The sequence below is a fragment of the Brassica napus genome, chromosome A4, assembly GCF_020379485.1.
Source record: "Brassica napus cultivar Da-Ae chromosome A4, Da-Ae, whole genome shotgun sequence".
In the NCBI taxonomy this organism is placed as follows: Eukaryota; Viridiplantae; Streptophyta; class Magnoliopsida; order Brassicales; family Brassicaceae; genus Brassica; species Brassica napus.
Window position 1 is genome coordinate 258,959 of NC_063437.1, and position 26,308 is coordinate 285,266.

General features: G+C 35.5%; 6 protein-coding genes across 7 annotated transcripts; 3 read left to right on the forward strand and 3 right to left on the reverse strand.

The window, feature by feature from the left end:
• The first annotated feature begins 5,583 nt into the window (after nucleotides 1-5,583).
• On the forward strand, nucleotides 5,584-8,538 carry LOC106444880 (protein TRANSPORT INHIBITOR RESPONSE 1). 2 transcript variants are annotated; one of them, XM_048778262.1, is made up of 4 exons: nucleotides 5,584-6,273; nucleotides 6,767-7,259; nucleotides 7,347-8,177; nucleotides 8,237-8,538. In XM_048778262.1, the coding sequence occupies exons 1-3, from the start codon at nucleotides 5,807-5,809 to the stop codon at nucleotides 8,163-8,165; spliced, it is 1,779 nt and encodes a 592-aa protein (XP_048634219.1). In that variant the 5' UTR covers nucleotides 5,584-5,806; the 3' UTR covers nucleotides 8,166-8,177; nucleotides 8,237-8,538. The 2 variants fall into 2 exon arrangements, with proteins under 2 accessions (XP_048634219.1, XP_048634218.1); XM_048778261.1 differs by having other exon boundaries at nucleotides 5,633-6,273; nucleotides 7,347-8,538.
• Nucleotides 8,539-11,331: 2,793 nt separating this feature from the next.
• Nucleotides 11,332-11,994, reverse strand: LOC106449009 (glutaredoxin-C14-like). Its single transcript, XM_013890815.3, has one exon. It carries the CDS (start codon nucleotides 11,887-11,889, stop codon nucleotides 11,581-11,583), a length of 309 nt encoding a protein of 102 aa, XP_013746269.1. The 5' UTR covers nucleotides 11,890-11,994; the 3' UTR covers nucleotides 11,332-11,580.
• Nucleotides 11,995-17,932: 5,938 nt separating this feature from the next.
• LOC106449010 (glutaredoxin-C11) lies at nucleotides 17,933-19,055 on the reverse strand. The gene is made up of 2 exons (XM_048778263.1): nucleotides 18,047-19,055; nucleotides 17,933-18,009 (listed from the first exon to the last, which is right to left on the reverse strand). The coding sequence occupies exon 1, from the start codon at nucleotides 18,504-18,506 to the stop codon at nucleotides 18,195-18,197; it is 312 nt and encodes a 103-aa protein (XP_048634220.1). The 5' UTR covers nucleotides 18,507-19,055; the 3' UTR covers nucleotides 17,933-18,009; nucleotides 18,047-18,194.
• A 3,617-nt stretch (nucleotides 19,056-22,672) lies between these two features.
• On the forward strand, nucleotides 22,673-24,001 carry LOC106444882 (OVARIAN TUMOR DOMAIN-containing deubiquitinating enzyme 5). Its single transcript, XM_013886306.3, has 2 exons — nucleotides 22,673-22,894; nucleotides 22,974-24,001. Exons 1-2 carry the CDS (start codon nucleotides 22,815-22,817, stop codon nucleotides 23,863-23,865), a joined length of 972 nt encoding a protein of 323 aa, XP_013741760.1. The 5' UTR covers nucleotides 22,673-22,814; the 3' UTR covers nucleotides 23,866-24,001.
• A 945-nt stretch (nucleotides 24,002-24,946) lies between these two features.
• Nucleotides 24,947-25,566, forward strand: LOC106449011 (monothiol glutaredoxin-S6). Its single transcript, XM_013890817.3, has one exon. It carries the CDS (start codon nucleotides 24,947-24,949, stop codon nucleotides 25,253-25,255), a length of 309 nt encoding a protein of 102 aa, XP_013746271.1. The 3' UTR covers nucleotides 25,256-25,566.
• Nucleotides 25,435-26,235, reverse strand: BNAA04G00280D. The gene is made up of 2 exons (XM_013890818.3): nucleotides 25,907-26,235; nucleotides 25,435-25,716 (listed from the first exon to the last, which is right to left on the reverse strand). The coding sequence occupies exons 1-2, from the start codon at nucleotides 25,954-25,956 to the stop codon at nucleotides 25,530-25,532; spliced, it is 237 nt and encodes a 78-aa protein (XP_013746272.1). The 5' UTR covers nucleotides 25,957-26,235; the 3' UTR covers nucleotides 25,435-25,529.
• Nucleotides 26,236-26,308: the final 73 nt, after the last annotated feature.

Below are 26,308 nucleotides of genomic sequence, written 5' to 3' on the forward strand. Positions count from 1 at the left end.
CACTGTTGGATCTGTGACATATGTTTATTTAGAGAGGACAGACCTATCAAGTCCATGATGAGACAGTGCAAAGCCCATCATACACTGTTTTTTGCCACAGAGAAGCTAGGGAGAGGGCATCCTCGTTATATCATTTCCTTACTTTATTTTCCTCTTCTAGCGATTAACCCGACACGTGCGACAACCAGCAGAGATAATTTATTTTTATCCTATTTTACACCCATAACGAGGTAATTAAATTTCTCAAAAATATAAGCATTTTGTTGTAGTAGTATAATTTTAAGAATTAATTTAATTAGTCTTTTTGTTGTAGTATAATTTATTTTTATCCTATTTTACACCCCCAATGTGTGCTAGTGTCCGTACACTGTAAAAGAGGGTCCCAGATCTGACGGTCGTGATTAAGATGCGACGCTGCACTTTCTTCGTACTTTATTCAAATTTTCAGTAACCATTCTCTCTTTATTTTACCTTTATTTTTCTACCCCTTACTCATAAAGTTATATACTACATTTTATTGTATTGGAAAAAAGTTTCTAACCTACACCAAGTATGGTGTAATATGGTGAAAAACATCTGAAATATTAAAATATGTCAATACCATCACCAACTATATGATAATACATACCACATGTACAAACAAAATAATTATATGGTGTAAACTACATAAATGGTTTTAATTGATTTTGTGATTTATTGATGGGGTCAATCGGTAATTAACAAAAACTTAATTAAAAACCTAAGAACCCAACCCACACTAAGTCTATGAATCCGACCAAACATAAAGAACATGACTTAACCCGAAAATGAGAGGACTACAATTTTAGTATTCGTAAAAGACAATTGATTTGGGGATTTTTTAACACGGTAGGAGAGAAAGAGACAGAGAGAGCAAGAGAAAGAGATCGACAGAGATTGCGAACCCTAACAATATCATTTCGTTTCCAGATATGGGGGAGCCGTTGGTGAAAGAGCCGCATGAGACAAGGGTAGCTCCGGTTTGGATAAAGCAGTCATACATGGAGACAGAACAGACCTTTGCTTGAAACAAAGTTTTGAAACATCATTAACAAGAAGCAAAAGAACAAAAGGAAGAGCTTTTTAAATTTCTGAAGTCGTTGCTAATCTATTACATTTGTTGTTTTAAATGTTTCTTTCTTTAGAATAAGAATAAAAAAAAAATCTTGGGAACAAAAGAGAGTTTTTTTGTCTCTATCTTGTCTACATAGAAAAAACAGGTGATTAAGGTTTCTAAAACCAAAAAAAAAAACTTAACTCACTTCACTTCTTTGATTCTTTAATATTCACAAAGAGTAAATTAACTTCCTTTCTTTTAATTCTTGGTAAATAGTCACTATGTTACGGTGAGACTGTGTTCTCTGTTTCCTCCTTCCAACTTTTCGAGCTTTGAAGCTTCTCTGTAAACTCAGTTTGACTCTTCAAGCTCGGATACAGTGAGTCTGCAAATCATGTGCGACATCTCTTGGTAGTCATGAACTCGGATTTGTGACTCTCTTGGTCTGTTCGTCATTAGAGTGTGATCTTCTTGAATTGTTTCATTGCTCATACCAGATTCGAGTACTGAGGATAACCATCTTCTTGAAATGTTCTCTGTTACAAGGGAAAAAATATACTTTTAACACAAGAAAATAACCCAAAAGCTGATATGATATCTCAATTTTGAATATGAAGAGTTATCAACCACGTTCCGGAGTTACTCGAACATAATCAAGAACTGAAACAGGGCTCGAGTCGCAGCTTCTACACTCTTCTTCCTCCTTCATTGATTTCACTTCACAGGTGACTAAATCTCCATCTCTGGAGCAACGACCATTGTTCTTGATGTTCTGTCTCATCCTTGGCTCTTTCACAATTTTTGGGTGAATTCATGTTCTTTATGTTTGGTCGGGTTCGTAGACTTAGTGTGGGTCAGGTTCATAGGGTTTTAATTAAATTTTTGTTAATTACCAATTGACCCCATTAATAAACCACAAAATCAATTAAAACCATTTATGTAGTTTACACCATATAATTATTTTGTTGGTACATGTGACATGTATTATCATATAGTTTGTGATGGTATTGACATATTTTGATACTTCAGATGTTTTTCACCATATTATACCATACTTGGTGTAGCTGAGAAACTTTTTTCCTATTGTATTCTATTGGATCCTCCCTCAAATTGACATACATAAACGCTGGCTACAATCATTTCAAAATGTAATAATTTAACTAAAACTAATCTGTTTTCTTCCTCTTATAAGACTTATCCCCAACGCACTTTATTTTTTCTTCTATAATTTTCACTAAAATAGAATAATTCTATTATAATATAATTTTTGTTCCAATGGTGTTACTTTACAATAGAGTTATTCTATTATAGAGTAAAATATAGAAAAATGTCACATTTTCACTTTAAATATAGAGTAAAATATGACATTCTTCTATATTTCACTCTATAATAGAGTAACATCATTGGAACAAAAATTACACTATGATAGAATTACTATATTTTAGTGTAAATTATAAAGAAAAAAAAATAGAGTCTCATTGGAGATACCCTAAAGCCAGTCTCCATGAATTCATACAAAAATAACATTCTCCATAAATTCATACAATAATTGAAAGCTAACGATTCATATATCATTCTTCGAATGCTCAAATTAAAAATCTAGTCTCCATGAGTCTCTTCCAAGTCCCTCTCGATACTCTACTCCAACATAAGTGAAACTTGATAAGCTAATTTATGATGTTGCTTTTCCCTGTAGCAGGCTTGTACCAAGGTGTCCCTCTAAATACCATCGTTTGTTGCGGCTTCGTCTCATCTTCACGAGCCTAAGTGCATGCAATTTTTGCTTAGACTTGAAGAGAATGATTTGGATTTTTAGACTCGGCTAGCATCAAATACACATTTGAAAACCCTTATATGCACGTAAGGTGGTTTTTATCTCCAACAATAATCAAGATGGGCTTCTTTTCATTCTTGCCCAATTGCAGACACAAGTCTGTTATCAAATCCTTGTCAGCCATATCAGTGCATCTCTCTGTTCTTACTTTGTCACCTTTGTGGCCGACCACAAGTCTCAAGCAGTCTAGAACAGGAAATTCAGCATGACAAGCCATGGTTTCTTTGGAGGTAGATACATTTTTGATACCGTGCTCGTTAATTCGAGGTTTGGACCATAAGCTGTGAGATTATCCACCACAAACCTCGTATTATGTTTCTTCAATGACTTTTTAATATTGCTTTTGAGATCTTGAAGTTATAACCTTTGGGGAGCTTCGCGTTTTCTTTATCCCATAAAACATTGACAGGGATAGCATCGACATGGATATATCTGGAACTTGAAGGGCCTCTGCTTGAATCGTCTATGCTCGAACCGCCTCTGTTTGAACCGCCTCTGATTGAATCGCCTCTCCTCGAACCGTCTCTGATCGAACCGCTTATTGTCGAGAAAAAATCGATGATCTTGCCTTTGCCTATGGAGATGACGATGAAATCTGATGGAGGTGACAATGAGAACGGCTTGGCCTGCTCTCTACTAAAGCTAATCTATTATCTGCTGCAATAATAACAAAATTAATTTTTAATTTTTCTAACAACAGCAGTAATTTTTGATGTTTCATCAACTATCCTTTATTTTTTACAGTCATATTTATTGATGTTATGTGTTATATATGTGATTGGTTTGGTTACACCAAAATGGTTTACAATATTTTGATGGTGGTTTACTCCAAGTGGTGGGTAAAATAAACAAAGATTAAATTACTGTAAGATAATCACTAGCCTTGGAGATGGTCAGATTCCCACATCAAAACATGATTGGACGGTTCTGGTGTCATCATAATTAACCATGGCTTTCTTCACACCTTCAGATCATTCATCTGCATTATTGATTTTTTTTCTTCACATTATTTGTGGTCCCCGCAAACTACGATTGCTTACCAACATATCTAGCCGTGAATTGCATATCCAACCCTATCATTAGATTCTCTCTTCCCATACACCTTGCCGCATGCTAACTTTACACCTCTTCTCGCGATATACCCGAGCCTCCATTTTTCTTTTTTTTCACTAGAATTTTCATTGATAACTTTGAAAAAATACACAGTGAAATGCTAAAACTGGCGGAAAACATAGATATTCCCGAAAACTAAATCCAAAAAACACGGAAAACTAAAACCCAAACATACGAGCTTCATACGAACAGCTGAAACATATACTAAACTCTTACATCCCTTCAAAAACCCATAATCTAATTATCTATGGATAAGAGAACCAATACTTGATTGTCTAAGACTAGCCGGAGATCTTACCAACAACTGAACAAAAGAACACACAACGTTTGTCAAGAAGAGCAGAGACCTCATCTGAACCTCCTGTTCAAGATGACAACACCCAACCACATAGACCTCATCTGAACCATCTGTTCACGATGAGAACAACTGAACTATAATGCCATAACCCAGACATACCCCAAGGAGATCCATCTTCAATCATACCTTTAGCTGGACACCTCCACACTTCAACCTCATTTTATTGCTTCACAACAAGAAGCCACTGAGGAAAAGACTACCAGAGGCAAACTAAGAGTAACGCTTATTCAACAGACGAGAAAATGACACTTTTAAAACAGAGAGAATAAGAGTTAAACTGAAACCATCTTCAACCCAAAACCTTCATCTGCTCCTCACAAGACCACCACATCACTGTAAGTGTCTGACACTACCAAAGTTTGGTTTAGACTCATATAAAGATTATTTAAAAAAAAAATTACAACGAAGAATATTTTAAAAATTGAAAAATGTTTGTAGAATGCTTCATCTTTCGAACAAAATATATGCTTTACAAAGCTACATTAAATTCTTTTATATTAAATAAACCAATCTCTTAAACTTTACTGTAAAAACATAAAATTATAACTTATGGTCAACCAACCCCCGTATACAATTTTTCAAAAATGGTTTCCAAACTACTGATTATTGATTTTGTATTAAATAAATCAATCTCTTAAGTGAGTAGTGTTAAACTTGTGTAAGTAACACTACTCACTTAAAATAATTTTTAACCCGAAAAAATAATCTAAATCTCCTTTGAATTAAGCCATTTTACAGTGGGTTATTGTAACATCCAAAGCTACATTAAAGTATGCTTTACAAAGCCACATTAAAAAAATTTATATTAAATAAATCAATCTCTTAAACTTGACAGTAAAAACATAAAATTATAACTTATGGTCAACCAATCCTCGTATACAATTTTTCAAAAATGGTTTCCAAACTACTGATTATTGATTTTGTATTAAAAAACAATTAGACTTGTGTAATTAACACTAATCACTTAAAATAATTTTTAACCCGAATAAAATAATCTAAATCTCCTTTGAATTAAGCCATTTTACAGTGTTAACATCCATTTCCATCGTTCCCGTTTTGTGTGGCTGCCCTCATCTGATAAGATAATCTCCCGCTTCCATTCAATCCAACGGCTACCATTCGAATTAACAAGAACACGTGGCAAGATCGCGAAGGACAATCACAATCACCGAAAAGGGTCACATGGAGATGTCTGACCATGGTTAAGAATTAACCGAACCAGAGTTGGCTTTTTTAGCTCGACCTTCCCTTCCCTATCCTTCTTCCTTCTCTTTCATCTTCCTCCCAACCTTTCTTTCTTTCTGCATCTTCATCGCTCCGTTAATGGCGCCTCAGATCTATCCCTCCCATATATAAACTCCTTTCCCAATTTTTGTTCTTCACTATCAATCGAAAGATCTCGAGTTTTTTTTTTTTTTTCTATATAATGTATAAGCGAGTGTCGTTATCGTTTCCAGAAGAAGTCCTCGAGCACGTATTCTCGTTTATACACGTGGACAAGGACAGGAACTCGGTGTCCCTGGTGTGCAAGTCGTGGTACGAGATCGAGCGGTGGTGCAGGAGGAAAGTCTTCGTCGGGAACTGCTACGCGGTGAGCCCCGGGAGGGTGATAAGGAGGTTCCCGAAGCTGAGATCCGTGGAGCTGAAGGGGAAGCCGCACTTCGCGGACTTCAATTTGGTGCCGGAGGGGTGGGGAGGGTACGTGTACCCGTGGATAGAGGCGATGTCGACGTCGTACACGTGGCTGGAGGAGATAAGGCTGAAGAGGATGGTGGTGAGCGACGAGTGCTTGGAGCTCATCGCTAAGTCCTTTAAGAATTTTAAGGTTCTCGTGCTTTCTTCCTGCGAAGGCTTCTCCACCGATGGCCTCGCTGCTATCGCCGCCTCTTGCAGGTTCTATTGTCTTAGGCAGTTAGTTATAGAGGCTATAGTTAGTAACAATTTGTTTAATTTGATATGTAAATAAACTTTTTGTTGTTGACGGAAGCATTTATCTTTATTCCTGGGTTATTCGCTCTCACTGAATCTACTGAAGTGGTGGGAGAGATCTAGCCATTTTGGCCATTCCTCCCTTTTCTTTTACCTTTTTTGTTTTCTCTTTTATTTTTACTACCTTACTTAAGCTTTTTATTCCCTTACTTCTGCTTGTTTTACCATCTCGTACAATGTCTCTCTAACTAAAAGTAGTAATATACCATTTGAAGATAAATTTTTAGAAGTATTTGCATCAATATGCAAGTTTGAAACAGTTAGTTTCCTTTATAATTGGTAAACGTTTTAGTGGTTATTGATTCTTAATTTTTGGGCCTTTTTTTTCTTTTTGCTTTCCATGTTGATGTGTGCAAAATGGGTTAATATGATTACTAATTGTGTGATTCTTATGCAGGAATCTGAGAGAGCTTGATTTGCGTGAGAGTGATGTTGACGATGTTAGCGGCCACTGGCTTAGCCATTTCCCAGACACATACACTTCTTTGGTATCTCTCAATATCTCTTGCTTATCCTCTGAGCTCAGTTTCTCTGCTCTCGAAAGGCTGGTGACTAGGTGTCCCTCTCTCAAGTCTCTCAAGCTTAACCGAGCTGTTCCTCTCGAAAAACTGGCTATTTTACTTCAAAGAGCGCCTCAGCTTGAGGAATTTGGTACCGGTGGCTACACTGCTGATGTGCGTCCAGATGTGTTCTCTGATTTGTCCGTGGCTCTCTCTGGCTGCAAGAAGTTGAAGTGCTTATCTGGGTTTTGGGATGCTGCTCCTGCTTATCTTCCAGCTGTTTATTCCGTTTGCTGTCGGGTTACTACTTTGAACCTGAGTTATGCGACGGTTCAGAGTTATGATCTTGTCAAGCTTCTTAGCCAATGTCCTAAATTGCAGCGTCTCTGGGTGAGTTTAGTTTGACATTATGAGCAACATAATTTACGTAGACACCGTGCCTTTTTATTTAATTGGTGGTATGACTTATTGACATAGGTGTTGGATTACATCGAGGATACTGGTCTTGAAGTGCTTGCTTCAACCTGCAAGGACCTCCGCGAGCTGAGAGTGTTTCCGTCTGACCCTTTTGTCATGGAGGCAAACGTTGCATTGACGGAACAAGGGCTTGTCTCGGTCTCTATGGGCTGTCCAAAACTCGAGTCGGTTCTCTACTTCTGCCGTCAAATGACCAATGATGCGTTGGTAACCATTGCTAGGAACCGTCCCAACATGACCCGCTTCCGTTTGTGCATCATTGAGCCGAAAGCCCCTGACCATATGACTCTAGAGCCACTGGACGTGGGATTTGGAGCCATAGTTGAGCACTGCAAAAACCTCCGGCGGCTCTCCCTGTCAGGGCTCTTGACCGACAAGGTTTTCGAATACATTGGGACGTATGCAAAGAAGATGGAGATGCTGTCAGTGGCGTTTGCAGGAGAGAGTGACTTGGGGATGCATCATGTGTTGTCAGGGTGCGATAGTTTGAGGAAGCTAGAGATAAGGGACTGCCCGTTTGGAGACAAGGCGCTATTGGCCAATGCTTCGAAGCTGGAGACAATGCGATCTCTTTGGATGTCTTCTTGCTCGGTGAGTTTTGGAGCCTGCAAGTTATTAGGACAGAAGATGCCAAAGCTCAATGTGGAAGTCATCGATGAAAGGGGTCCGCCGGACTCGAGACCGGAGAGCTGCCCTGTTGAGAGAGTGTTCATATACCGAACAGTGGCGGGTCCTCGGTTTGACATGCCTGGCTTCGTCTGGAACATGGACCAACAACACTCAACCATGAGGGTTTGCCAGGGAAATGGTCACTACTAACAAATAAACGAGGTACAGTTTTTCATCAATCCTTGTTCATCGTCGCCCATATTCTAATTGTTCCAGTTTAGGAACACGAGAGAGAGAGAGAGAGAGAGAGCTCTCCATTAATTTAATCCTGAGCTGCTTCACATGACTACCAAGCTAATGAGCAATGAATAAGTGAAGAGAGAGGGAGGACATAGAGAGAAAGAGATCCGAGAGACCTTTGTTGTATGTTTGTTTGTCTTACTTACTGAGAGATTCTGGTGGGGTATTATTAGTTTTGTTCAGAGGACGATGAGAGATTTTTTAAGAGACAATTGTCAAACATGTAACTGTACTATTTGTTTGGACTCATGTTTTTTTAATCCTTTTCAATATGCTTTTTATCTCTGTCTCTGCCAATTTCATTTGCCCGGTTAGAGAAAACGTGTGCAGGTTATTCGGTTAAAGGAACAGCATACATTTCTTTGATCTCAGGGGCCCTAGACCCTAATGGATATCCTAATGGTGCTCTTATATACCAGAAGAATAGTTACAGTTTTGTCACTAGAGGGTAAAGACTAAAGAGAATCCAAAGATAGAAACAAAGAGAATCTTGCTATTAGTTTTGATATTTTGGCAACTAAAACTGTAGCATCGTCAACTGTAGCTCGAAAATTAGCCAAACAACCATAGTCTACAACATATTTCTGTTTTGTGACCTAAAAAATACATGGGTTTTCATTTTTTTTTGGTATCCATGAGGTCCAAATGCAGTAAATATCATATGATTTAACACGGTGATATTTTGCATATTTCTTTTTGTTGTCACCGCATAAGATGCTTATCTTTGAGTATCAATTTTCATACGTTATTATCTTGTCTAACACAGTAATTTTGTTTTCTTATCAAATGATAGGAGAGTTATAAAACTATACACAGCACATGCGGTTTTACCTATCTCGTTCAGTCGTTTAATGCACTATATATGATATGGCCCATATTCAACTATTTTTATTAGCTCCCCTTGTTCCACGCTTCATAAGATGAACCGTAGTTGATGTAACCAACCGGACCATGGTCAAGCGCAAACATTTAGGTGACTAGACTTGCAATTCAAACCTTTGACTTCTGGAGTCTAAATCATGTTGTGGTTGAAAGGAACCAAGTGGCAAATGAAATAGCAGTGAGTATGACTCAAGTACTGTACTGGTCAGATTTGGCTTCAAAACCTCATCGCTCAAGAAGCGCTAACAGCTCTACTCTGGTTCGTTGAGTGGCTCATATAGGACTGCGAGGTTCCAGCAGTTGACATTCCAGGCTTAAAAGCCATGGTGACCCGCATCTTTTCTCATCCCTCTTCCTCTTTTAATTTGAGGTGTTTCTGTTTACCTATTCTCTATGAGCAAGAAATTCAAAAGATCCTACCTTACCAAGAAGAAGTCAAACCCTACACTAAAACTGTCACCAGTGGAATAGATTCGTATGCTCCTAGAGAACAGTTGATGGAGACAAGTCGCAAACACACCACCAATGTATCTGAAATAGAATCCCAACAAATGCAAGTTGTTAAAGAGTACATACCACAGCTCCGGCAAAGAAATAAATTGTGACACGCCCATCAACTCTTAGTACACCACATCTCTCAGCTACAAATTCCAGTCATGAGGTCTGCAAACACAATAAGAATGGCACGCAACATGGAGGAGATTTACTTGCCTTGTAAATAAATTTCTAAAAAGAAAGGGTTGGAAGTTCACATCGTTAAAATTTTTGCAGGTATTGCAAAAGTATTTCCCCATGCAGACGCCGGAATTCGAGCAGACTTCAGCCTGATAAATTTTCTTGTACTGATAACTGATATCAAACCAAAATAATATGATATTAGTCAGATAAATAGAATAATCACCCCTACCCCTTGCTCAGTTTCTTTATTACTTGCTAAGTTAGATTTTAGGGCTCCCAATTAACTTTGTTTAGCCCATAATCTCATTGACTACTTATCCATGTTTTAGAAATACACTAGAGACGCTAAACGGTGGTTGTGAATGAATATGAATAAAATAGAGTGTTCAGTAGTATTATTAACTAGTGTCCATTATTTAAAAAGTTGGGATGCCTTGGAATAAAGTTGAATAATTGTATACTGTGTGATGACTGATGATGCATATGAATAGATCGAGGATCTGCTTTTCTCAAAGCTAAGAATCTTTGAATCCTACTGACAAAGACAGCAAGTGAAGGTTGTTGTTCCACGTTCCTTGCCGATCGATTAGATTCTCCCTTCCAAGATTAGATCCCCCAAAGAACTCGGAAGTTGTATTCCACTTCTCTCGCAAAGCCCTTCCTCTTTTTCCACCTTTCCTTTTTTGACACCACCAAAATAATCACAAACAAAACTTAATTATGGAGCTTCTTTAAGTGCAAGTAACTATGTTGAGCTCTAAATAAATTCAGTTAAAATACATAAGAGAATAACACATTAATTCTAAGTGCAAATATATATTGTCCTTAATCTGGTTTTATGCTTTATGTATTTGTGTTTCTTTTGATAAGTGAAAGATAGGTGTGTGCTTATTATTTGAAAAGAAAATTTAAGAAAAATGAAAGATAGGTGTGTGCTTATTATTAAGTGAGCATGGAGAATTAATTGTTCCAAGAACTAACAACAATTATTTTGCAGATTTAAATATTTATTTTTCACGTTTTTTCTTTGTATTTGATCGAAAGATGAAATAAACTAAACATTCCCATGAAATTAAGATTTTCAATTTTGATATATCACGGCTAAATCAAAGTGACGTAATTGCGAGACATTGTTTACAGTCAGTCTCTCTGGTTATATTTCTATATCATAATTCACCAGTCACGTTTCATCAGCTCACATATACAAAGTACCAATACTGACAAAAATCAAGCAGTCATTTTTTCTTTTTTCAGTCGTTAATGTCTTATTTATTTTGGATACTGACATTCTGTGGGACCCACATTCTATTCACAAACTTCCCCAGACAAAATATCTTCGGACTAACTTCTGATACATAAATATCTATTATTTTGTTCTGATAATTTGTATACTATATTTTTCTGTTTTGTTTGTTATGGTATCCATGTGATAAACTACTACATCTGATATCATTTTTAGTCGACGTTTAGTGCTCTCACTGAAACCATTCAGAGACGATAGGCAAAACTCAAAACGAAAAGCAACATAACATATGATATATAGTTTCTCCATTACAATAGATAACACATCAGTACATCCACTGATTGATTAAGCTGGAAAATACAAAGCTAGCTAATTAAATGTTTTTGACATGATTAGCAAAACAAAATATAAAAATTAGCTATATATATAAGAACATGATACACATTTACGTGTAATATTTCCATCATTATTTACTATCTAATCAACATACCAATTATCTTTTCTTAAGGATCCATTCATTTTCTAGTTATGAAATGACTGATACGGCTTGATCAATGGAACAAGGGAGCCACTTAGGTGAAGCGACATGACTTCGTTGGTCGAACCCACCAGCTTGCCACTGACAAAAACAGCAGGAACAGCGTTGGTGCAGCCAAGACGGACTAAGGCCTTCTCTATCTCACGGCAGTCAGGATCATTGTCGATCTCGTGGATGGTTGGTTGAACCCTAAGGTCACGGAAAAGGATCTGCACGGCGTAGCAAAGACAACATGAGTCTTTGGTGAAGATCACAACTCCTTTCTCTGATGACATTCTCATCACCTTGTCCATGATCAGATTCTGATCTGACGGCTCCCTCCAAAGATCGAGAACTTATGTATCTTTAATTAGCTCTGGTTTATGTTTCTTTGTTTCGTTAGAAAATTTGATGGTCTGCTTGGGCTATTTATAGGAAGGCAAGTATAGTGCAAGATCCCTTGGACTAGTCTCTTTTTCCCCTTTAAAAAGAACTTATTTCTTTCCTTTTTTTTCAACATGAAAAAAAAAACAGATTCCTTACGAAGAATTAAAGCAGCTTTCCGAGAAAATGCCAATTTTTTTAATGTTCTGTATGAATGTACAAGTTGCATAAAAATGATGAAACTAAACGATTTATGTAGCATCTACAGTATTGAAGAAGGCAAGGATCATAATTAATAAAGCGCATACATATCAAAAAAAAAAAAATAATAATAAAGCATACGATTCGAGAGGTGTTTGCGTACATATTGTAATGACTTTGGAATATATATATGTCCGAGAGATGTGAACAGTATCGCATTAGTGGATCTCAACGCCAGCGAATGAAGCATACGCGCGTTGTTTGCGTGCATGCTTATGTATCTGATGCACTTTACGACGAATCTCAAAGATAATGAAAGATTAACATTAGTAGTTATAGTAACGATGCACAAGGACGCAGCAGTTAAATTAGGTAAGTTTGTTTTGTACTTGTCGACTTTGTAATTTCGTAGTCGACAAGTTCCATAGACTAAAGGGATGGGAAAGCGTATACTAAATTTCGTGAACAGAATTTTGTGGACGAATGTATTTAGCAAATACGTATTTTTTGCCAAAAAGATAAAAAATAAGGATGGCTTATGTCTGGCTTGAAAATTTTGGGAGGGTTTTCTAATTTTCGCTCAAATTTTCGCCACATAACTATTTTTTCAACAGCCCACTTATCTTTTTACTAGTGATGGTAAGTTTATAAGCGAAAACATTTGGATGTTTACATGTTTATATATAATCATCACCAGAAACACTATCTGGGAAAATGTATTCATTTGATAAATTCTGAATTGTTTTGAGTGTAAATAGATAATCCAAAATGAATATTATATATAGTTTAGGAAGTTATATATGTAAAATATCTAACTAACCATTCCAAACTTTAGTTTTGGGATTCTGGATTTTGACAAATGACATCCAGTTAGTTTATTATTTGTATCAAATTCATTTGTTATAATGTTGATTGATCGATAAATACAATATTTCTTTAATTAGCTTTATAACAACACAAACATTTTCAAAACCAGTTCTTGTAATTGTCATTGAGTTGATTCTCTTTTTATTGGTTAGACGTTTGAGCTTATACCTCTGGGGGTATGTATATATAACCAAGTCATCGTTTCTTTTTCAAATAATCTTAAAATACAACAATTTTCTTACAGTTTCCTTCTTTTGTGTCAGAAAGTATTTGTAACAGTCTGATTCGATACTCCATTTTTGATATTGGAAGATACAAACACCACAGTTGTATCATAAAAATCTTACTCCTATAAAATTATTATCCTATAAAAAACTAAAAATTTAAGAAAATATACTTAGTCTGGAATCTCCAAATACTATTTATCGTTTTAATTTGTTATTATAGTTTGGTTTATGTTTGACATTTTTTAATATATACATTGTCTTGTTATAGTAAATAATAAATATGGTTCCTACAGTTAGACGATATATATTTCGCTAATAACTCCACCCTAAGAATCTCCATTAACCATGTTCTAATAAACTTACAGTAAGGAAATACACTTTTACATATAGTACGTGGTTTCAATGTCAACAAAGTCTGCACAATCTTTTAATTATGATCAAATCCTTCTGTTCGTGTATTTCTCTAATTATCATTCGTATTTATGATTAGATATGACGACAACATGGCTGTTTTGTTTGTTCAGAGCTGGATCTTCTACCTCGTGTCTAGCTCATTGATCGAATCCTTATGGGCCAAAGAGAAGAATGTATAACCAAAACAGGATTCGATCTAGCTTTCGGTGATAATATTTGCATATCTATCAACTATATATGTAATTATTTAGTGATTTATTATTCTGTTATTAACTGTCCCCTACCACCAACTTGCCTAAAGACAAATATTCTTTGTCTATACACACTCATGCTTGATTCTGCTCTCACCCTCTCTCTCTCTCTCTTCCCAGACGTAACTGTATATGTGTAAACGGCTGGCAAACAAACAAATGAGATCCGTCTTACATATTTTTTACTTAAGATATCAAGTACTAAAGTACTGGTTTAAAAGTGTTTCAAAAAAAAAATACTTGTTTAAAATCCACGCATTGCGCGGAATGAATATTTTATATACACATTATTTATATGTATTATTATTTGTTTAACATTTTTTTACATATTTTGGAACAAATTAATAAATATATATTGAAAAATTGAAAAATTATTAACTGTCACGTGTATAACTAAATTGACATATATACATAAATTAAGAAAATCAATTTTGTTTATTTACAATTATTTTGTGGTTACATTTAAACAATTTTTTTTTCCATTTTGTATTGTATGTAATTAAATTAAAATAATATTAACATAGGTATATAGTATATTTTTAATATGATTATATATCCTAATCATATGATTTTATGATCGTTTGTATTTTTAAAAAAAAATATAAACCATTAATAACAAAACTTTGAATGTGGGACTTTTAGTATTTTTAATAATTTCTAATATTTCTTGAAAATTCAATGCAAATTTCAAAATTAAAATATTATGTTCTCAATTTCAAAAATTGTAAATCATTTATCACAAATTTTTTCATGTGAGAGTTTTAACAGTTTTCGTAATTTATAGTTATTTTTAAAATTCAAAATATAACATATACGAAAAAATCTAAAATTTTATTATATGGTTAATATAATTGTTTAATTTATTTTAATAATATAGTACTAAACAAAATAATTGATGATATACAAATTGTTGTCAAATCTTTATTATTAAAATCATTAATTTTCAAATATATATTATATTAACTTTTGGTATTTTCGTAGCTTATTTAAGGAAAAAATAAAAAAATATTAATTATAGATTGTTAATTAATTTATGATTAGCTCAATGAAAGTATATAGTATATGTTTAATGGACAACCATATTTCTCTAGAAACTTTAAAAAACATTCTAGTGATGACATGTGTCATAGTTAAAATGTTGTAATGCTTATCTTTTTGGGAAAATTGGAAAAATGGGACACTTTGAACTTTTGTTTGTCACAATAAGACTTCTCATACTTTTGGTAATTTTGGACATGTTTTACCCTTTTTTAATGAGAAAAATAGTAAATTGAATTTTAAAAATGTAAAAAAATATGATAAGTGTTGGAAACATAAGTATGACAATATATATGTTTAAACTTTTTTTAAAAAAAAATTGGAATCATATTTTATTTTCTCTTCTAGGTACAGTTAGAAAACTCATTTTGGTAATCTACCTAGTTTATATATCCGATTCTAAGTTTTAAACATAGATATATCTAGGGTATATACTGTAAACTAACATTTCTTGTATAATCTAGCACAAATAGAATTGATTACGTTATAATCAAGAAAGATGTCTTCGGTCTACCTACAGTTTGATAACGATATATAGCCACAACTCAATGATATAGGTCGGTTATATTATGTTACATAACTTGTTCTGCATTTTACCTTTTATGATGCCTTAAAGAAGAATATGTTTCTCGCCTACTATATTTTGTTCTGCGTAGGTAGTATACATATTCTAGGTAAATCCGGAAAATATGGAAACTTCCATATTCAGTTGAAAATGTTTCCTGAATCTAAACTAAATATATCATAAATCTCTCAAAGAATATTTTATTTAATATCTTTAATAAATTTAGTCTAAACCAAAAATATGGAAGTTCCATTTTTTTTTAAATATCTTTACTAAATACCGATTAATCGGGGATTAATTTTAAACACTGTTTTTCAATTTTCAGAAAATTGTTTATATTACATAGTGATTTGTATAGAGAACATCATTTATTGAAGCGGCCTAGTGGGAATTGGGTAGGTTTATGTTGCCCGGTTGTCAGGTTCGATCCCCAAGAAGTGCATTTTGCTCTTTTTAGTGTTTATTTTCATTAATGGCATAACCGTAAATAAGTCATCATCTTCCTCGACTATTTTTAGGGTTACAGAGATATTTTTACAGAGCCGCCATGCTTTCTTTGATTGATTTCGTCCATTATTTTTGCATTTTTTTGTTGGGTATGGTTTAAATTTGTAGATTTAGCATGTATCTTCCAGTTTCAAGCTTTCAAAACTTAAAAACGTGAAATAAGTTTGGTGACTCCGATTTAATGGCCGCCTTTAACAAAGGATCTAATCAAGAACAAAAGAAAATCACCCATCAAATCAAATACGAAATAAAATCGAAGATGCTATAAACCATCTTCACATGACACAATGCGAAATCAAAGAGGCTGAGAAGGATATCAAGTAAAGATGGAGACAATAATCTGAGAAGATAAAGAAGAAGATGAGAACAGAAACCTCATAAAGGTATTTGTGAAAAAATGTCGTGCCTTGAATTGTGGAAGAAGAAAAAATGAAACAGACACAATTACGTAACTTTTAATGCTTTTGATTTTTCTTTCCATCCCTAATGTAAAAACAATTATAAATAAATCTAATTAATAAACATTCTATATTTTAATTAAATTAAAATTTCAATAATCTAAGGGTATAATCGTATTAACATTAATTAAAATCTTAATAAGACACAAAACTTAAACAAAATCTTATTGTGACAAATCAAAGTTCAAAGTGTCCTATATTTCCAATTTTCCCTATCTTTTAATATATAAGGGATTGCAGATTCAGTTGTCTTAACGACTAATTTTAGTTATTATATATATATATTATAAAAACCTAGCAATTTTTTGTTATAAATATAGCATATATCTATAGACTTATTTTAAGAGTATCAGTAGAGGTTGTTTATTTATCTTGTTGGTATATTTATACCAAATTATATTTATTTATCCATGAGTCTCTCAAATAAAAAATTAATATAATAATAGATAGTGGGAAAAAAATAAAAAACTATAGGGAGAATCGTCTCCTCATAATGAGCCGTTCTTGACAATTTGAGAAACTAGAAAACATGTACTTATATCTTGTTGGTATATTTCTAGTTTTTACTTTAAATTATGTAATTTATTTATCTTAAAAACTAATATAAAAAATGGTTAGTGGGAGAGAATTTATGTAGAGTTGGTTGATTCTAAAATCCAAGAGATTTGTTCAATTTGTAAAGACTTCTAAAAAGTTTTCATATTTTAAAAGTTTATAAAAAGATTATAGTTTAAGAAATTTAAGAATCTAGAAGAAATATGCAAGATTTTTAAAGTTTTGTTTTATAAGTAAAATTATCAATTCCCAATAACACTAGGTTTGATGAAACTTAGAATCATTAAAAACCTTTTTTTTTAATAAGAAGAGATTTTTTAAGTTATTATACTTATCATCAAACCAATAACACTATATTTTAGTAAAAATGATAGAATCCACCTATCAATAACAATGTAATTTGAAAATTTTAACAATAACTACAAATTCTTATCCCACTAACGCCCCCTAATAGTAGTAAGACACCCTGCTTGAGAAACTAACCGCTGGTGATGTTCTAGTCGATATCTAACAAATTTTGTTTTCTTGGAACCATCTAACAATTAAATAAAACCTAATAAGATATAAGGTTGTAGGACGTGAATTTTCGCACGGACCACATGTTTTGGTTAGCGTTGTTCTATGTTCCAGTGCCTTGTGGGTGAAGCTTTTCAATTGTGTTTAAGATTCTCCTTTTTTTCATTCACCGAAGATAAGCGATCCGATAGTATTACTCGTCTACGTGTATAATTCCTTCTTGATAATCATCTCTTGTCTTGTCACTTCATCGATCTATCATATCACTATATATATCTCGATCATCTGTTGTTAAATTTATATACATTCGTTTGTACAATAAAAATACTAATATCAAATCAGTAGCATTTTAACAAAATGATACACTAATCATATGATTTAAGACTTTATTTTATCTTCACGTATGTGGAATTTAGCACTAGTGTTACACAAATGCTTTAAGGTACACTTGTCTTTCCTTCCGTACATATATAAATGCATATAACTTATTATAAAATCACATCCATGCGAAGGAAGCAAAGCATTTTAAAACATCTATGCTTCCTCCCGGTTATATCTATATACTTATAATATATGTGTTTTTAACACATTGATTATTGACATCATATATATATAGCATGTACGTTGGTTGGAAGGCTATAACCATATGGCCTTAGCGTCTTTAAGCATCTGTTTGAGCGACCCGTCCACGTGGAACGAGATGATGTCTTTGGATGATCCGATGTACCTTCCTCCGACAAAAACAGCTGGAACCGCCGGGTTTGATGAGCCAAGCGCACGTAGGGCACGCTCCATTTCACGGCCTTCGGGGTCCTTATCTAGCTCGTGGATCGCAGGACTAGCCCCTAGTTCGTAGAATAATGTCTTGATGCTATGGCACATACAACATGAGCTCTTTGTGAATATCACTGCTGCTTTCTTCGACGACAAATCTCTTATTCTCTCCATTTGCGATTGAACAACAGAAGTTAGTAGTGAAGTGTTTGTTTTGGGAATAAGAAAGGCTTATGTTGTGTTGTACATGTGCTTGGATCAGCTGTTATTTATAATGGTTATTGTGGAAGATTTTAGATTATTTTATTTCGGGCTTTTATGTAAAAATATACTGGATAATATATAATTGATATAGTACCCCACTCGAAATATATATATTGTAATTGAAATGTCCCACAAACCAAATTTCCTACAAAGAGGCTAAGTTCTTTGTGATAGAATTTTGGATAAGAAAAAAATGCTTACTCGTATGATTTTGTCTGATGGAGACTACTGTTTTTAATTGATTTTTAATTTATATTATAGGTGTTATTAGTTGTCTCTTGCCATCTATTATAATGCGTATTATTTTGTAAGAAGAAAATAATAGAGATATGACTTATATATCACTTTCGGTCTGTGGCAGGCAGTAGCATCACATACCCAAATCATTAATCTATAATTATATTTTCTTTTTGAGGTCATAGTGGAAAACGTGGAAGGTTGATGTTTGAGTGCCCTATAGCGAGGAAAGTCTGGGACCTGGTACCAGCTATGGCAATTCCATCTCGAGCAGTTTGCAACTCGTTGGAGGACCTCCTTATATCGTGCTCCCGGATGACAAATCTACCACCAACAGGTCTGTCTAAACCCTTATACCCATGGTTACTTTGGGTCTTGTGGACTAGCAGAAATCAGTTCTTGTTCGAAGACAAGTCTTTCTCAGAAACAGAGATGTTAACAAAAGCGATTAGAGCAGCGAAGGAATGGCAAGAGTCTCTGCCTCCCCGAAAACAAAACTCTGTTTCAAATAAAGACAACGTCAGTTCGAACTCTCATTATCAGGTTCCGGAAGTTGCTAGCATATTATACTCGGATGCTGCCTGGAATGCTTCTTCTCTTGCAGGTGGACTTGGCTGGATTTGTACGAACTCGGCAGGGTCTTACCGCTTCCAAGGAACCGAGACAAAACGCTATATTGCCTCAGCCCTAGCAGCAGAAGCGTTAGCGTTACTTGCAGGCCTCTCAAAGGCTGCTTTCTCTGGCATCAAAGACGTGATCTGTTTATCGGATTCAAAAAGTCTTATTGATATAATCACAGGAAACAAGGCTGTGGTTGCTATTAGAGGGATACTCCATGACATTGGCGTGTTGAGCGATTCTTTCAACTCTATCTCGTTTCGATTTATTTCTCGTGTTTGTAACGAACCGGCTGATAGGCTGGCAAAAAACGCTTTGTTTCAGCTCTCTAACAGTCTCTCTGAGATTGCTAGTACTGATGAACTTTAGTTTCTTAAATGAATGAATGAATGAAGGTTTGAACAAAAAAAAAAAAGTGGAAAACGTGGAAGGTTAATAATTTGCGGTAATGTGCCATGCAAAACAGGGGAATTTTATGCGTTTTTGGTGTTAATTAATATATGAATGATATAATATAGTTAACATTGTCATGATCATAATTTAAAGCCTAAGTACCTGAAAGAAAAAGCCACTTCTAGACAGAATCATCTCGTATTTGCTCTATACGTGGACGACAAAATCTATCTAAAATAATGATTTCTAGATGCATGAATTTTGTAATAGACTAATAGGGCTATTTCAATGTATATGCATTGCGTTTTACAACTAAAACAATTAATAAAGGGGTTTATACATTTAATGTTTCAAGGTGGCTACATTATAAACTAAAACCTAAATTGTTTTAAACTTGAGAAGTGTTTGGTGGTGACTGTTGCGTCATCTTTGACATTGAAAAAATCTGAGATAAGAAGTTTATCCATATCTGACCCCACTCCACAAACATACACAGCCATCGTATAATATGTTTACCTATAAGAGAATGTATAGAAGAATCTGTAAATGTATATGTCAATTGTCAATGATTTAAAAAAGAAGAATTGTCAATGATTCCATCTATATGTAATATGTGTGTGTAAATGAAGATACTATCCATGTGTCGCCTACTTGTCTTGTTTCAACTGTAACCCATTCAATATCTAAAAGTTTTCTTTATATATTCCTTCTTTTTTCTACGAATATATATATATTTTTTTTTTTTTTTTTTTTTTTGGTCAAACATTCATTTATAAAAGCTTAAGCTACAAGGTTCTCTCTTCCCAAAGAAGAGTTTGATACAGAAAACAGAGCCTCTTTGGCCAGACGATCAGTGATCGTGTTACAACGCCGAGGTACAAATTTAAAAGAGATAGACGACAAGGAATTACTCAACACACTGATGTCATGGAGAATTCCTTGGAGAGCAATCACAGACGTGTTTCCTGTGATCAGATTGATCAAGCCTTTTGAGTCTGAGTGACAGACAAGGTCTTTGATATTAAGGGAGATAGCGGCTTTGATACCCGCCTTGAGTGCCAGTGCTTCTGCAACTAGCGCTGATGCCACTATGGGGCACGGTGAAGATCCTTGCAGGAGAGTAGCACCGGCAGAGTTAGAGCATGTCCAGCCCAAACCTCCTGCACTAGAAGCACTATTCCAAGCTGCATCTGAGAAGCAGAGAAACTCGTTCTCTCGGGGCTGAGCTTGAGGCACACTCGCAGAGCAGTCTTTCTTCGAAACAGAGTGAGGCGAGGTGGTTAGGTTCGAGTTGTGCCACTCTCTAGCATGTTTCAAAGCTTTTCCTAAGACCTCTGTTTCCGAGAAAGACTTATCCTCAAACACCAGCTGATTTCTACTTGTCCAAAGGAACCACAAGAGCCACGGGTATAGGGGCGAAGAAAATCCCAGCGGGGGAAGGTTAATCATCCTGGTACAAGCTTTCAATAAATCTTCCATTGATCTCACTTGCGAAGCACCAGGAACCAAGTGTGCTGGGACCTTCTCCCAGATTCTCCTTGCAAAAGGGCAGTGAAACATAACATGGGCAGTGGTCTCAACTTCCCCGCACCTACTGCACTTTCCGTCTACCATAATTCCACGTTTGAGGAGAGTGTCGCCAACTGCTACCGCCTCATGCTTGAGTTTCCACAGAAAGTTCTTCACCTTCGGGGAACACTTCACATTCCAGATACATTGGCCCCAGTTGAACGTCTCACGGGTCTCTGATACATTGATCTTTGCTAGAGCGTACCCGGATTTAGTAGTGTAGTTTCCGGTTTTCTCCTGCAACCAAACCAGTTCATCGCGCATTCCGCAATCACTCGGGACCAGCTTCCTGATCAGGTCTTCGTAGTGGGGAAGGACTTGCTTGATTTTGTTAACGTTCCACTCTGCTGAATCAGACATCAGTAGTTCGCTAACCAGCATATTCTGATCTTCCTCTCGAGTTGGTCCCATTGGACAAATCTGTTGACTCGTAGATAGCCAGTTATCTTTCCATATTCTCACAGTATATATATATTTTTTTTGAAACTGAATTTTTCTACGAATATTGAAATCTAGAAAACGATAAATTTATTCAAATGGAACGGGGTTTGACATTTGTAAAAAGACAAAGAAGAGACGAGCCATTGGATATGTTCAGTCCTCTAGATACCGCTTTGGATCTAGTTTTACAATGTTTTGTTTGGGTTAGATAATTGAAATCACAGTAAAATACTCTGTTCATGTTATCTTTCAACTTTCTAATGAATTCTTTTGTTTGGAATTAGTTACAAATGTTTTTATTCTTTAATTTTACCACTATATACAATATTACAAGATGAATGTCTCACTGTTCTTTTGACGAGTAAATCATTACAATTACCTATATTCAAAGTTTATAGGTATAGATTTTATACGATTCATATTTACATATAGGAGTATAAAATATTTATAAACTACGTAACATTTTGTTCGATGTGATCAAATAACGGGTGGAGCTTGCCTTTTCTATGAGTTTTGTGGGTAAGATGCTTAGGAACCAAACCTACAGTTTGAGACACTATCTCCACTTGGCCATACACGAATCAGTCTTTTAGGCATACAGGTGAAACATATGAACACTTTTCATATTTATATAAATATATATATGTCTTTACTGATTGATATTCTTTTAAAAGATCTTCACCTACACAAATAGGTGAATAAATCTTTCCCCACTATCAGTGAATCGAAAACTACATAGATAAGTGTTGCGTCTCCTAATACTATCATAGTAAACCACATATTAAGAATGATAACTAAAAATCCTTTCATATATTTTATACTTTTCATAAATACATTTTTAAATATATTTCTCCTATAATAATTAGTAGTAACATATTTTGTGATTAAAAAACATTGGATCATATGGTTAATTATAAGATTTCTGTAACTTTCAGAACAAGTTCTGTTAGGCTTCCTTAAATGGCAGAGACTAATGTATCCGAGGATGAAACCACCATGGAGCAACATGAAACGGTCGATGAGATGCTTGCTAGGCACAGGTAACACCACCACCTTTAGTTTCAGTTTTATTCAGCTATGAAGTACTACTGTTGATGATGATGTTTGTTATACTGTTAGGCAAGAGATAAAACAACTACAGAACAAGGAGACGGAGTTGAAAAAGGCTGCTGCCAAAGGAAGCAAAGCCGAGCAGAAAGCTAAGAAGAAGCAAGTCGAAGAAGACATTTCAAAACTCTCCACCAAGCTCAAGGAGAAACAGCTGAAAGAGCTCGCCTCACAAGGTTTCAGCAGCACTAGTAGCAGCAGCGGCAACATCTCCAAGGACGAGACAAATGAGAAGAAAGGAGATATCGACACTTTGGTGAGAGCCATCGCTGGAGTCTCAGTCACTGCTCAGCCAGAACACTCAAAGCCGAGCAAGAGCGTGAAGAGACGCGAGAAAAGAGCCAAAGAAGAGGCGGATAGAGAGCAGAGAATCAAAGAAGAGCAGAGCAACGTGACGAGTGATCGTATGGTCGAGAACCAAAAGCTAGAGAAGAAGCTTAAACCCCTGGGGCTAACCGTCAGCGAGATCAAACCGGACGGGCACTGCCTTTACCGAGCTGTAGAAAGCCAGCTCGCCAATCTCTCGGGCTGTGCGTCTCCTTACACGTACCAGAAGCTAAGAGAAATGGCTGCTGCGTACATGAGAGATCACAAAACAGACTTCATCCCGTTCTTCTTATCAGAAACCGAGTCTGAGTCCGAGTCTGCGGAGGAGCGGTTTGAGAAATACTGCAGAGAAGTCGAGTCAACGGCGGCTTGGGGCGGTCAGCTGGAGCTAGGGGCGTTGACGCATTGCTTGAGGAAACACATAATGGTGTTTTCAGGATCATTTCCTGATGTTGAAATGGGCAAAGAGTATAAGTCCAGTAATGACTCCAGCCTCATGTTATCGTATCACCGGCATGCTTTTGGTCTCGGTGAACATTATAACTCCGTCGTACTCGTCAAGAACATGACTGGATGATGAGCTTTGACGACTACTTTTGTTTGTATCTTTAATGTTTCTTGATCTATTGGCTACCCTGTAACTTTAATTTTTCCTTTGTGCAACTGGAGAAAGCATACTCTGTCCTCTAATACAGTTCCAAGTTTTCATTACATTAACACCAATGTAGCAGTTCTGTGGAGAAGATAACATACTACGATGATGGCCTTTGGGCAGTTCTTGGAGCCAATTTGGGAAGACAGTTCTAGAGATGTGGAGGAGAATATATGATGAAGAATCTATGCTCTTGTGATTATTATCATAAGTGTGCTTGCTATAAGTCAATCATGGTGAAAAATAAGACACATGGCCTTATATCAACGAATCTACCAACAGATTCCTCATTTTCTATGGATTTTTCCAAATATGGTTTCAAGAATCCACAGAAATGGATTAGTGGGTGGTTCTTTAACTTTCTGTGAGAGTCAATGCAACAACAAAGAAGAAGAACTCTTAAGAGTTAAAGACAAACTCTCACATTCAGATGGTTTTGAAGATTAGTGTAAAAGCTAAAAGCAACATCTTGGGTCTGATCATACACACACTCACTTGCTCTCTAGACTCCAGGTCACACCAGCAGAAAAAGTATCTCTGACTCTGAGTCAATCTTTCTTTCTTTACCTTTCCGTTTCTTTTGAGCTTAAAACCTGTGGGGGAATCTATAATCCAATCTCCACCTCAGTAAATGCATCAAAAGCAAAAGAAAAGGTATTGGAAAAAAAAAAGAGCAACATAATCACACTGTTGGTATACCACCTTGAATCCGTGGATCACTACTAAACCATTGGCAATGATATTTCCATATTTAGTAAAAAAAAAAAAGATTCCCATGAACTGTATATGCCACTTAGTTCTCATATTTGAAAAAAAATTAAAGAATCTTAAGTTGATGCAGTTTTTAGTGAACGCGAAAGGGCACATCATTGGGCAAAGGAACACAAGGTAGTAAAGTAGTGACATAGATCTGATTTACACAATCTAACACTATAAATAGACTCAACATTGTTATAACATCAAATCAAAAACAACCATTGAGTTCCCTCTTACACTCTTCATCCAAATGGAAAGCATAAGAAGTTTAGTAGCAGAGAAACCAGTGGTGATATTCAGCAAAAGCAGTTGCTGCATGAGCCATTCAATCCAAACACTGATCTCAGGGTATGGTGCAAATGTGACAGTCTACGAGCTTGACCAGTTGTCTAACGGCCAGGAGGTGGAGAAAGCATTGGTACAAATGGGGTGTAAGCCGAGTGTGCCAGCTGTGTTCATAGGGGAACAGTTAATCGGTGGTGCTAACCAGGTGATGACCATTCATGTCAAGAACCAACTAGCTGCATTGCTAAGAAGAGCCGGAGCTATATGGGTTTAAAGATTGAGAAGAATCTATATACTACTTGTTTTGCCTTTTTTCGGGTTTTCGAGTTTCTACTACAATGCACTGTCAAGTGTAGTAGTCCCACACACACAAACCCTGTTGCTCTAAAGATCAAGAACTTGTGTATTATAATAATATCATACTTGTTATATCAGCAAATGCTTATTCATAACTAACAGAGAAACGTTTGCTTTTTTTTTTTGATTAATCTTTGTTTTAACAAAATGAAAAGGCATTTTATTCAAGAGTGGAGATGTATTGACTTATTTCATTTATAGATGAAACGATTTAAAACGCCATTAGCATGATTAGAATGTCTTCGCCAATTATCGACTGATCTACACACTGTAGCTTTGGCCTGGCGAATCTCTTGAGGCGTGAACTTGTGTTCTATGATTCCCAATGGGCCAGGTCGCAGGACACTGATCACAGTTTCGGCTTCTTTCTCAAGCTGCCTGTAAAATTGAAACTCTTAGCATTTCAACATAAAAAGCTTAAGACTGTGCTATTTGTAGAAGCTCATGTTTTCAAAGCTCGACCCTTTTCATTTCCGCCAACATGCAAGCACTAATATCTTCATCACCGGGGTAATTAAATGGGGCGATTTAGAACAAAGGAAAAATAAGAAGATGAAGTTGAACGAACCTGAAGAGGGCCGAGAAGGGTAAGGCTCTAGCGATTCTGTAGATAGACATCGTCGCAGGAACGAGATGAAATTGAGGAGCTGCTGCGGCTGCTTCCAACCAAAAAAGAAAAAAGAAAAGAAAGACTTGGTTCCGACAACAGAAAGCTTCTAGATGCGTCAGAAGGTTTAGAACTTTTGACTAGAGATCATATAGGCATGCGCACTCAGGTCCTCAGCCAGAGTTCGGATCGGATCCTTCGACTCTTAGATATCTTATATATTAAAACAGAAATCACAACCTTGATTCATGTGTGATTTTTTAAAAAAATGAACCCTCACTAGAAATCAGTTATCATTTATTTATTACTAATAATATGAATTAATAATATATCAATCCTAATATAACAACGACTCCTAAAAAC

Bases quoted from the DNA above. Each gene is read 5' to 3' on its own strand.
- LOC106444880 (XM_048778262.1), top strand. From the start codon at position 5,807: ATGTATAAGCGAGTGTCGTTATCGTTTCCAGAAGAAGTCCTCGAGCAC. The intron at 6,274-6,766 runs GTTCTATTGTCT...ATTCTTATGCAG, and splicing joins GCTATCGCCGCCTCTTGCAG to GAATCTGAGAGAGCTTGATT. The intron at 7,260-7,346 runs GTGAGTTTAGTT...TTATTGACATAG, and splicing joins CTAAATTGCAGCGTCTCTGG to GTGTTGGATTACATCGAGGA.
- LOC106449009 (XM_013890815.3), bottom strand. From the start codon at position 11,889: ATGGACAAGGTGATGAGAATGTCATCAGAGAAAGGAGTTGTGATCTTC.
- LOC106449010 (XM_048778263.1), bottom strand. From the start codon at position 18,506: ATGGAGAGAATAAGAGATTTGTCGTCGAAGAAAGCAGCAGTGATATTC.
- LOC106444882 (XM_013886306.3), top strand. From the start codon at position 22,815: ATGGCAGAGACTAATGTATCCGAGGATGAAACCACCATGGAGCAACAT. The intron at 22,895-22,973 runs GTAACACCACCA...TTATACTGTTAG, and splicing joins GAGATGCTTGCTAGGCACAG to GCAAGAGATAAAACAACTAC.
- LOC106449011 (XM_013890817.3), top strand. From the start codon at position 24,947: ATGGAAAGCATAAGAAGTTTAGTAGCAGAGAAACCAGTGGTGATATTC.
- BNAA04G00280D (XM_013890818.3), bottom strand. From the start codon at position 25,956: ATGTCTATCTACAGAATCGCTAGAGCCTTACCCTTCTCGGCCCTCTTC. The intron at 25,717-25,906 runs GTTCGTTCAACT...TCAATTTTACAG, and splicing joins CCCTTCTCGGCCCTCTTCAG to GCAGCTTGAGAAAGAAGCCG.